Source organism: Heteronotia binoei, chromosome 1 (genome assembly GCF_032191835.1).
Source record: "Heteronotia binoei isolate CCM8104 ecotype False Entrance Well chromosome 1, APGP_CSIRO_Hbin_v1, whole genome shotgun sequence".
In the NCBI taxonomy this organism is placed as follows: Eukaryota; Metazoa; Chordata; class Lepidosauria; order Squamata; family Gekkonidae; genus Heteronotia; species Heteronotia binoei.
In genome coordinates, this window is record NC_083223.1 from 255,568,290 (window position 1) to 255,580,740 (window position 12,451).

A 12,451-nucleotide genomic window follows, 5' to 3' on the forward strand; every position below is an offset into this window, starting at 1 on the left:
AGGGCTGTGTGGCCTAATATGCAAAGGAGTTCCTGCTACAAAAAAAGCCCTGATTTGACCAACATAAGATTCTGAGTGCTCCAAAGCTGCAAGGGACATCCTACCTCTTGGCTATGTCCCGGGAGCACCATGAACATGCAGACAGAAAGGGGAAGGGGCAGGTCAAGGCAAGCAAGATTCTGCAAAAGCAAAAAGCTGGACGGCTTTAGAAGAACGGAAGATTGAACACGAGCCACCCTCACATCAGAGAGAAGGGGAGAACCGTGTATCCTGCCATAAGCTCCTTCAAGGAAGAGCCAGATTAAAGTGAAATAGACAGACAAGACCACAGCACAAGGGTATAATCTTATATGGCTGATCAGAGAAAGAAGGAAGTTTGTGAGCTAGTGTTCTCTTACCATGCAAACTGGGGAAAAAGTAGCCCTGGAGATTGTGCAATTGTGCTCAAACAGACTCATCCATTTCCAGCTTTTATGTCACATAAAGGCTTTCCATACACAAAAGGTTTATCTAACCTCAAAAATGGTGTTTCGTCAATCTGTAAGACTGACTGACTTAGAAGGGTGCTCCCAACTGGCAATTTTAAAGTTAGTTTTTTAAAAAAAATCGTTACAAGTGCTTAGTTGCAGAAGTCCAAGCCGCCAGTCTTAGAGGAGGTGTTCCCTTATGTGCAACTCAGAGACAGAAGTCGAATGCCTCTTCTAAGACGCCTCTTCCTGCATAAAAGAAAGAGGGAGACAGACGGGGAGATGCCCCCTTAGGGTCACGAAAGCCTCTTCCCACACAAGGGGGAATGCCTCTTCTAAAGTGGATGCTTATTTCAACCCATGTATGCTTCATCTAAAAATTAAGGAAGCAAGCTTCCCCCCCCCCTTCAGAACTATTGCTCACACGCAAATTTATGCATATTGAATCAATTAATCAATGAATTGACTAAACCACACACAACTGACTAATATTCCCTTAGCTGGATCACAGCCCTACAGAAAACATAATGTGACAAACAGTTCGGTGACCAGTGTTCCCTCTAAGCTGAGTTAGTGGGAGCTAACTCAGTTTTTTAGGCTCACGCATTTTTGTCTTAGCTCAGGAAAAATGGCCCCAGAGCAAGCTAATGTATGCAGGAGCTCACAACTTTAATGCCAGGAGCTCAGGGTAGAATTTTTGCTCACAAGACTCTGCAGCTTAGAGGGAGGATTGTCCATGACATAAATGCATGACGCAGAGCGCCAGGATCCACTACAGCTTTCTGACAAGTGTACACACAGCAGCAAGCCTGAATGGGCCCTCAACTGCCTCAAGTAAAGATCTCCACGTGCTAAAGAGGACCATGTCTCTGTAGCGTCACTGTTCCAAGATGCAAGTCATCACGGTCCTCATTTATCTAAGTTCTGGAAACATCCGAGGATATACTGCCTTGTGAATGGGACACATGCTGCAGCGCTACAGTAAAGAACCAACTGCACAAACCCAGTTAAGTGTTGGGAGGGAAAAAAAACCCTCCAATAAAGATCACAAGAGTCAGAATGGACTCTCAAAACCAGGACTTTTTTTTTTTTTTTGTAGCAGCAAGTCCTTTAGATATTAGGCCACAAACCCCTGATGTAGCCAATCCTCCAAGAGCTTACAGGGCTCTTAGTACAGGGCCTACTGTAAGCTCCAGGGGGATTGGCTACATCAGGGGTCTGTGGCCTAATATGCAAAGGAGCTCCTGCCTACAAAAAAGCCCTGCTCAAAACCATTCCTCCACTGCCCTGCTCCCCTTCATCTGTTGGTATTTTCTTCCATGGGCATCCCGCTCTTTGTTGCCCAGAGGCAACTGGGTTTAAACTACCCAGCAATGAGATCCGCCGCTCTCACTGTGGGCTGAAGCACACTAGCGCCCTATGAGAAAGGCACAAGAGTACCTTGATGAACTGAGCTGCCGTGTTCGATGCACCCAAAACGCTGTCCTTAGGAGCAAAGAGGTCTGGCGCTGCGTGTCCCTCCTTGTCCTGACGATGTAGGGTTGCATGGCACCATCCCCTTGGATGGGAAGATAAACCAGGATTCCCTGAGGCAGCCCTCACTACAGCTGACAGATGCAAGGGGAAACAAATCCCGGGAACATTCCCATCACCTGGAAGCCACAGGTCAAAACCCTAAGCCCTGGTTGAGGGGGGAAAGCAGAAGCGCAGTGCCGGGAAGCAACAGCAGTGGGGGGGGGGGGGCTATGCGGGAGCTGGGAAGAAAAGACGAAGACCTGCCTGCCCGTTATAAGGGGAGCTGGTCATGAAAGTACAGAGATGTCTTTTTGAGCATCGGAATGAATGGTGGCCTCCGACTGTATTCCAGGAAAAGGGATGAAAAGTTTGGGAGATGCTGTGTTAGAGATTCAAATCTCTTAAAGCTATTGCATGTCTTCAGCCTGGGCTGACCTGGATCAACTAATTCAAACCTACATCCCCCCCTTCTCCCCGCACACCCCATCCCGCCCCAGACGCCACCAAATGAGACACAAAGCAGGTTAGGTTAATTCCACTGAGGGCTTTGACCCTTCCTCCCACCACACAGGGCTGAACTAGAAGAAAACCTCCCCTTCCCCGGCTTAAAGCAACGCTCCTTGAACCCTGGATTCTGGAGGCAGCCCTGATGTGACCCACCCCTGCCGCCGCCCAAAAAAAGCCTCTGGAGAAAAGCTCTCTTCCAGTTCTTTTAAACCTCTCTGACATCCAAAGGCACTCTTCTTCCAAAATTAGAACTAACCATATAACTGGCTTGTTCTAGTCCAATCTCTCACCCAGCCCCCCCCCTTCCCTGCAACAACCACTCCCCCCCGCCCAGTCCGTCTGCCATCGCCGTCAGTGTCTGATTCCCTTCCCCTTCCCACGCTAGAAGTTTTTTATTTTATCGGTTCCGGGCTAGCACAGGGCCAGCGTGCGTCAGTTTGTCAAGCGGGGCCCAGCGTCTCTGAGAGTGTCTGGTTATTGGTGAGGGATTGAAGTCCGACTTTTCGGGACGCCCCGGAGGGTCCGCCGGAGTCTCTTTGTACTGCATAATGTCACCTGCTGCGCTAGAACGGACGCCTACAAAATCCTAAAGCTATTTCTCAGGCAGTTTATAATAAGCCCCCTTCCCGCCCCCCCACCCGCACCTCCCCGTGCCACCCCCTCCCTCTCCCGACTCCCTTCCTTGTTTCCCCCGGCTCCTGCCTCCTCCCTCCCCCCACGCACACAATATAACGTGAGGGCCAAAAGCAGCCCTGGGAGGAGAAGGGAGCTGGGCCACAAGGGGAGGCAGTTATGTTACCCAAGCGTCCAGGCGCATGCGCTTTACGGACGGGTTCTCCCCCTCAGCCTCGGTGGTGGATCTCAAGAGGCCGAGAGAGGAGCCGAATTCAGCCCGGGACTGGTCTTCCCGCTCGTTGCCCTCGTAGGAGCTGGCGTTGCTGCTGAGGCTGTCGACGGGCGAACGTCCCGTGGGCTCATGGCGGGCCTGGTGAGGAAAGGAGGAGAGCGGCGTGGCCGTGTTGCGTTCCCGGTTGGGCGAAACGGGCTCTGACTTGATACTGATGTTTGGGTTGGTGTTGATGGTCAATGTGGTGGCATGAGACAAGTGGCTTCCTTGTCTGGGGAGGGGAGACACAAAAGGGACGTGAACACACACAAAGAGAGAGACAGTGTTAGAATGAGACTGAACCCCGCCGCAATAGTTTCAGAGAGGGTAGCCATGTCAGTCTGCAGTAGAACAGTTAAGAATCAAAGCTAGTAGCACCCTAGAGACAAACAAAATTGGGGTGGGGTGTGGGGGGACATAAACTTTCAAGAGTCAAAGCTCCCCCCACTAAAGCTTATACCCCAATCATCTTGTTCTCAGTAGAAGTCAGGAGGAGGAATTAGAAGAGGAGGAGGAGATTAGATTTATACCCCACCCTTCACTTGGAGTCTCAGCTGCTTACAATCTCCTTTCCCTTCCCCTCCCCACAACAGACACCCCGTAAAGCAGGTGAGGCTGAGAGGGCTCTGAGAGAACTGCTCTCGAGAGAACAGCTCTGTGAGAACTTGTGACTGACCCAAGGTCACCCAGCAGCTGCATGGGGAAATCAAACTTTGGTCTCCCAGATTAGAGTCTGCACCAAACTGGCTCTCTACATCCACTGCAACTGTGCATGATGCGTGTCGAGTCCAGGAACTTGACGTTAGCTGCATTAATTTGGAAGATGCATCTGTCTTATCCGGAATCAGCCCTCTGGTCTACCCAGAATCTTGTAGCCTATTTTAATGGACAGAGGCCATCAAAGGTCTTTGTCCTCCCCATCAACTGGAGATGCTATGGAATGAACCTGGGATTTTCTATCCATAAAAAGTGTATTCTCATCTGGATGGCCTGGGGTAGCCCAATCTCATCAGATCTCAGAAGCTAAGCAGGGTCAGCCCTGGTATTTGGATGGGAGACCACCAAAGAAGTCCGGAGTCACTATTCAGAGGCCGGCGATGGCAAGCCGCCTCTGATATCTCCTGCCTTGAAAACCCTACAAGTTGCCATAGATCAGTTGGGCTTGACGGCACTTTCCATCATCAACCCTGCTGATCTATCCAAGTGGGCAGCCACAGTGGGCAGCAGTAGAACAAAGTAGGAGTCAATTTCACCATTAAGACCAACAAAGTTTTATTCAGAACATAAGTTTTTGTGTGCTCCAAGCACACTTCATCAGACGAGGAATCAGGTACAGTGAGCAAGGCTACATAGAGCTGGTAAGCAATGGTTTAGAATGCAAAACGGTACACATTTATGATCCAGTGATTGACATTCTCACATTCTGACATGTTACTGTTTTATTGCTTTCTCATACTTGTGATACCCAGATCAAAGGTTTGCTCAATTTGTTAATTTTACTTTTCTGTCATTGGATCTTAAATTTGTACCATTTTGCATTCTAAACCACTGCCTACCAGCTCTATGTAGCTCTGCCCACTGTACCTGATTCCTCGTCTGATGAAGTGTGCTTGGAGCACACGAAAGCTTACATTCCGAATAAAACTTTGTTGGTCTTAAGGGTGAAATTGACTCCTACTTTGTTCTGCTGCTGATCTATGAAACCCACAAATGCCCTGCAATCCTCCTGGCTACAGATGCACTTCTGACTCACCCCTTGGTGATGGAATAATCCACCCCGCCCCTCTTTTAAGGACAGTAAGGGGTGCCTTTGCCACAAAGTTAAAGTCAGCCTGGTAGTTTTGTTGGGCTGCTTATATAAGCACCCGATCCGTCACCCCTTTGCAGGTCAGAAGCTGGGCCTGGTGGCCTTGGTGGCTGATTTGCTCTAGTGACAGCTTCATGTCAGCTTCTCCAGCCAGGGGCACATTCAGAAATGTCTGCCGGCAACAGCACAAGCCATGACAGCTGAGAGCGTGCAGAAAGGCAGCTCAACTCCAAAATTTCTCCTTGGTCAGGTTCTTTTTCTACTGCCCGCCTCCCCTCCCAACCAAAAGAAGTTGCTCTACACCCAGGAAGCCCAGACTTTCTTTTCTAGTTAAATGAGCCAACTTTAAATCCTGCAACAGCAAGATTCTAACTGTTCCACCATGCCAGTCTCTAGTCTTTGCCTTGTTTTTGCCCATCTGGGGAGACAAATTGCTGGTGTAGTGCACAGGTGGCCAAACTGTGGCTTGGGAGTCACATGTGGCTCCTTCACACATATCACCTGGCTCCTGAAGTCCCCACTGCCCCATCTGCTGGCTTGGAGAAGGCATTTCTCGCTTTAAAATACTTCTTCAAACCAAGCTAGATGGCAGCTTGGAGAATGCATTTAACGTTGAAGTTGCTTTCTTTCCATCTCTCCCCTCCTATCTATTTGCCTTCCTGCCTGCCTTCTTCCTGCCTTCCTTGAGACCCTCTCAAACATTTAATGCTCATGTCTTGCAGCTCTCAAACATCTGACATTTATTCTATGTGGTTCTTACATTAAGCAAGTTTGGCCACCCCTGGTGTAGTATAATTATTTGCTGGTATAGTGTTATGATTGGAGCACTGCTCTAAGATTTGGGAAACACAGGTTAACCCTCCCCCCCAGCTCTGCTCACTGGAAGACCGTGGGCTTAACCTACGACACAGGATTTTGGGGGATCATAAAACAGAGAAGAGGAGAATAACAAGTGCCACCCTCAATTACTTGGAAGAAGGACAAGATAAAGTACGAGAGATTCTTCAGGAGCTACTTCCTCCCAGGGTGCTTTAGAAGCTGGTAATATTCTGTCAGGCTCTTCCATTTTCCTAGTACCGCTTTATCAAAATTGCCCTCTCAGCTTTTAAATCATTCAGAGACAGACTTTTGCATATGGAAAGCAGTACAGGAGCCAGACTAAATCCTTTGGCAACTGAGAAAGAGATTGTTTAGGGAGCCATCTGTGGAGCAGAAACAGGACTAGCGGCAAACAGGACCCCAATTTTCTTCTGTAAAACATTATGTGGAGATGTGAATGTCTCAGCTAAAGGGGTTCAAAAAGTCAGACTAATTTCACACAGACCTTTAAACCTGGTTTAAACCTGTCACTAAGCTGACATTCTATACTAAAGTCATAGAATCACAGAGTTGGTTTCTCTGATTCTATTATTCTAGTGTAGAATTTCAGTTTGCGGACAGGGCTAAACCAGCATTAAAGGTCTAGTGTGAAATTGATCTCAGTGTTCAAAAATGCCTTTTAAGCCTCAGGCTTCTGCCTGTATTTTCTCTTGCTGTGCTAGGATTTGAAGGTGACTCTTTTGGCTAGAAAAGAAAGTCTGGAATTCTTGGGTACAGAGCAACTTACACTGATGAAGCGGGAAGAGAGATCATTTTGTAAATTCAGGCACGATCCACACAGTTTTACTGGGGAATTTCGGAATGCGCGTTAGAAAATCAGACCTCTGGACCAGCCCAATGATCTGTGTCTAGATCACCATATCTGGAGCCCTGCCAGAGCCTAATGGCACGAAGTCAACAACCCTCCCCATTGCTTGCAGTCACTGGCATTCAGAGGTAGACTGCATAGGAACATGGAGGTTTCACTTAGCTACTGCAGCTGGGAAGAACATCAGAAAAACAAAGACTGAACCCAAAGGTCCATTCCAGTCATAAGAACATAAGAGAAGCCATGTTGGATCAGACCAATGGTCCATCCAGTCCAACACCCTGTGTCACACAGCGGCCAAAAATCCAGGTGCCATCAGGAGGTCCATTAGTGGGGCCAGGGCACTAGAAACCCTCCCACTGTTGCCCCTCCCACACACCAAGAATACAGAGCACCACTTGCCCCAGAGTTCCATCAATACACTGTGGCTAATAACCACTGATGGACCTCTGCTCCATAAGTTTATCCAATCCCCTCTCGAAGCTGGCTATGCAGTCCAGCACAGTCCAGTGTCGTTTCTCCCCCCACCAAAGGATGCTTCTGGAAAGCCCAGTAAGGGAAACATGACAGCAAAAGGCCTATCTGGTTGTCTCCCTGCAACTTGCATTCAGGGGTGCACACCTAAGAATGGGAGAAGAAAATAAATAAATAAGACTTCCACGTCCAGAGGCTATGTACCTCTGAATAGCAGGTGTGAGGGAGAGCTGTTACCCTCAGACCCTCTTTTGTGGGCATCCCAAAATATACTGGATGGCCAATCTTGAAAAATAGGACCCTAAATGAGCCCTTGTTCACACATCACAGAGTTCTTCTCATGTCATGAAGAGCCACAAATGTTATATGGAAACCTCCATGTTCAGACAGTATACGTCAGAACACTGCTCACTTGGGAGCAATGTTCCCTCGAAGCGGCAGTCTTGTGAGCAAAAATTCTACTTTTGTGAGCTACTGGCATTAAAGTTGTGAGCTGCTGCATACATTAATGTGCTCTGCAGTCATCCTTCCTGAGCGAAGAGAAAAATGTGTGAGCTGGAGGCTAAAAAACTGAGCTTGCTCACGCTAACTCAGCTTAGAGGGAACACTGCTTTGCAGAAAACAACACGGGACTCTCAGTGACATGCCCTGCTTGGAGGAGGGAGATCTCCTCAGATGCATCTGGCCAGCCTCCGTTGGGAACAGGATCCCAGATCGGTTTTTTGGGTTGAGTCATGATTCCAGAGTTGCTCCCAAGCACGGTGCAAGGTAATCTGTATCACCCAGTGCCATTAAAAACCTGTTATAATGCACTTACATTAAGTTACTTAGCGATACAGGAACAAGATGCTGCTGCTGCTGTTGTTGCTGCTGTTGTTGTTGCTGCTGCTGCTGCTGCTGCTGTTGCCAAGCAGAGATGTTGCCAAGAGACAGTCCTCCCGGTGAGCTGAAAGCTGGGAGGGATGACAGCTCTGCGCTGGTCAGCTGATAGTCTGAAAGGGGAAAAGGGTTTTAAGTCTCTGCAAAGTGGACTCTGTCTCACAACAGCGTGGGTTCATAACACGTATTTTAGCCTTAAGGGTGCCCTCAACTCTTCTGTTATTTTAGAAACAAACACACACCTACAAAGACCTCATTGGTACGGCAGCTTCAGGGCAAAGAGGAGCATGCTGCACAACAAAGGAAAGTGAACTTTGGGTCAAAAGCACCCTCAAATTGCTCATGTGCACACACAGGCATGTATGAACACACATGCCTTCCCCCCAAGAGCCCTAATGCCTGTCACCAAATAAGCCACACCACATGAATATAGCACAAAAGAAAGCCTAAAAGGTTACAGGATTGTTGGTTTGGGGGGGGGGGTTGGGGGGGAGGGGGAAGGAAATGACAGAAGGGGAAATGTTTATAAAATTGTGCACCACTAGATGGGGCTGTTGCACACCCCACCAACATCAGGAAGAAAAATAGGCTTTGCTTTACATTGAACGGAAGGGAGGGGGACGTGTTCCTTGGGGGCTAGTCACATGCCTGCCTGGCCGCATGGCTGCCACCAAAGAAACCTGCACGCTGCTGTCCCCAGGGCTGTGGTGGCGAGCCAGTCCTGCACACCTGCAACGTCGCACTCATAAAAACACAGCAAACTGCCCTCCTACATCAGACTGTATAGTCCAGCATCCTATTTCCAAACACACCCAAGCCAAATGCTACTGGAAAGCTCCCGAGCAAGGTAGCATTGACGATGGCTTTCTTCTAGGGTTGCCATGTCCCCCCTGTACTCCAGCAAGGGATGGAGAGGTAGACTTGCCAGATCCAGATTGGGAGACTCCCAGAAATTTGGGGGTGGAGCCTGGGGCAGGCAGGGACATCAGTGGGGCACCATGCTCCAGAGCCCACCCCCCAAAGCCTCCATTTTCTCCAGGGGGAGCGATCTCTGCATTCTGGAGAGGAGCTGTGATTCTGGGGAATCCCCTGGTCCCACCTGGAGGCTGGCCTCCCTACTTTCTCCTATCATTTGTCCACAGCAAAGGTTCACTGTCTCCGTCCATTCTGTGATGCCGGCTAATGAGCGGGAAACAAACTGCTCTACTGTCTCAGACCAAGGGTCCACCTCACAAGGCCATCTGCTTTCCAAAGGGTCAGGTGCCAAGATTCACATATTAAAAGCAAAAGGTTTTGGAAGAACTGGGAAAGTGTGCTAAAAGCTGGACCCTGCCTGCGGCAACGTAACGTACGCAATCCAATGAAGGTGGCAGGGCCTTAGTTTTCTCCTGTCTCTTCAGACTGAGTGTGGCTCTCCAGCAGAGAAAGGTCTTTCCCAGGGCCTTTTTTTGAGCTGGAATGCACAGGAACGCAGTTCTGGCTGGCTTGGCGCCGGAAGTGTGTGGCCTAACACGCAACGAGTACTTGCTGGGCTTCTACAAAAAAGCCCCATATAAAACAATGGTGATGACAGGGGATGTGGCCTAATATGCAAATGAGCTCCTGCTGGGCTTGCGGAGAAGAGCGTGAGAGCGGCATAAGGCTAGTGGGAAATCGGTGTCAGTGTACAGCAGTAATATTTGTGAGATCCATGTCCACACATTTTTAGGCCAATGGAACAGGGTGAGCTAGGATGTAAGTGCAACCATTAGGTGCCAGTTTAGCAGAAGACTTCATCATGGTGTGGGGGGGGGCCACAAACATGGGGGGAACTGGTGCCACATGTAGTAAGCAGATAAAAAGCTTGTGGGCATAGTTCCACAGCCGCTGACTGGGAATAAGACACACACAAACAGCGGAAGGCCAGGATTAGTCTTATTCATGGACTGCTGCTATTGGTAAAGAATGACGCTCTACAGTTTCAAACACAAAGACAGGATCCTCCCCACTGAATTTGTAGCCACAGGATAACAAAAGAGGAAAAAGAACAAATTTCTTTGAGGGAAGCAGGGACTCAGAATTCTTATTTTCTGAAGACAAGCTTGTGGATGTTTTCTGTATACACATATACATTCACATGCAGAAATGTAGTTTGGGAGTTTTTTGGCCTTCCTCTGGAGGGCCAACAACAGGGCACAAAAGACCAAGACTTTCCCCTCAGAAGGACATCAGAAGAGCCCTGCTGGATCAGACCAGTGGTCCATGTAGTCCAGCATCCTGTCTCACACAGTGGCCTCAACCAGTTCCTCTGGACAGCCACCAAGAGGACATAGAGGCCAAGGCCTTCCCCTGATGTTGCCTCCTGGCACTGGGACTCTGAGGCCAACTGCCTCTGAACATGGAGGTTTTATGGCATGTATAATGTTTACTTCAATGTATAGAGACAGGCTATTGCGGAATGCCAATTACTAGGGGAACTAGAAGACAAAAGGAAGAGTGTGGTGTAGTGGCTAGAGCAGGGGTGGCCAAACTGAGGTTCAGGAGCCACATGTGACTCTTTCACACATATCCTGTGGCTCTCAAAGCCCCCACCACCCCGTTGGCCATCTTGGAGAAGGCATTTCTCTCTTTAAATTACTTCTCCACACTAAGTCTGCTGGTGACTTGAAGAATGCATTTAAAGTTAAAATTACTTTCTTTCCACGTCTTCCTCCCTCCATCTATTTGCTTTTCTTCCACCGTTCCTTCTGTCCTTCCTTCTTGCATATCTTTCAGCTCTCAAACATCTGACGTTCATGTCTTGTGGCTTTCAAACATCTGACATTCATTCTATGTGGCTTTTACCTTAAGCAAGTTTGGTCACCCCTGGGCTAGAGTGTTATGGGCTTCTTGGAGGCCACTCACTGGTTAGTTAAAAAGAATATTAGACTTTCATGGAGAAAAGAATAGTCTCCCAAGCCACTGATAAAATAATAGAATCTCTGACGGGTGGGGGGGGGGGAGTCCTAAGTTTCAGGCTGGTTTTTCTGCATAATTTATTTTACAATTACTTGTATCATCCATCTCCTTTTTCAGGGTGGGAAAGGGAACTCAACCGTAAGAACTTCTGTTGCTTTACTCTGTACGTGTTTCAACACCGAAAGTCTCTCTCGGCCACCTTAAAAAGAGCTTTAGTGCAACAGAAACTGAGGTGCCCAGAACAAGGAGAGAATGAGAGCCCCCTGAACATTTGTAATAAAAACCTCAAGAGACAAAGCTGTGCATTTCTGATGGGAGGAGGGAATTAATTCTTTTTTCACCAGAAACTGTCAGCCTCCACAGATTTTTTTTTTCCCCTCCCCTGAAGGCGGCTCCGTCATATTGTCCCTTTGGGTTTGACATGAACACAATGAAACCCAAATACTTTGCAGGGGGGGGGGGCTCAGCTGTCTGGTCCTTTCCCATTCTTGCTTTGGGTGTCTGCAGTTTCTGTCAGGCCCCCTTCCCCCAAAACACACACATACACACACACCCTCAGCTGTCAAAAGCAAAGACTGAACAGCTGCGAAACTCACTGGGAAAATGTGGGTCACACCCCCTGGATTGTTGTTAAGAAAAACAGATCTTCAGAAGGGCCCTGCTGGATCAGACCAAAGGTCCATCTCGTAGTCCAGCATCCTGTTTCTCACAGAAAGAAATCAGATGCTTTCAGGATACCCAAAAGCAGAACACAGAAGTCATGGTTGCACTCCCAGTGTTGCCCCCTGCCAACGACTGGCATTCAGAGGTAGACTGCCACTGAACAAGGGAGTTCAGTTTAGCCATCGTGACTAATAAGCCATTGGCCGACCTACTTTTGGGATAAAAAGAACATCTGAGTCATAATAACCCACTTGAGTATAGTGGACAGTGGTATAAGCTTAGGAGTAGGAAACCCAAGTTCAAATTCAGCCATAGGCCTCATTTAGGTGACATTAAGAGACATTTAAGTCTCATGCACTCTCTTGACCTGCCTCAGATTGTGTGTGAGCAATAGAAACAGCCTCTGTAGGTGAACATCAGCTTCTGCATAGAGAGGATGTCTGTAATACAAACAATCCCGGAGGGCAAGTGATCTCCACCCTAAAGTAGGATAGCAGTTCCCAAACTTTCAATATGGTGCCCCCCAAGTCCAAATTTACTTGGTCTGGGGAGCCCAAGGGTTTTTAGCAACCTAGGCAAACTGTGACTTGGGCTCCCCACCTAGTTCAGCCTTCTGTTTTGTACAGTGG

General features: G+C 48.4%; 1 protein-coding gene across 2 annotated transcripts in view; it reads right to left on the reverse strand.

The window, feature by feature from the left end:
- Positions 1-3,160: 3,160 nt before the first annotated feature.
- The window catches only part of MEF2D (myocyte enhancer factor 2D), a 201,334-nt gene continuing 192,043 nt past the window's right edge, over positions 3,161-12,451 (reverse strand). The window contains exons 11-12 of one of the 2 annotated variants that reach the window (XM_060253752.1): positions 8,161-8,335; positions 3,161-3,607 (exon numbers count right to left, since the gene is read on the reverse strand). In XM_060253752.1, the coding sequence (XP_060109735.1) occupies positions 3,280-3,607; positions 8,161-8,335 (503 nt within the window). In that variant the 3' untranslated portion in view covers positions 3,161-3,279. The remainder of the gene's footprint in view (positions 3,608-8,160; positions 8,336-12,451) is intronic. The other variant, XM_060253743.1, reaches the window with a different exon arrangement.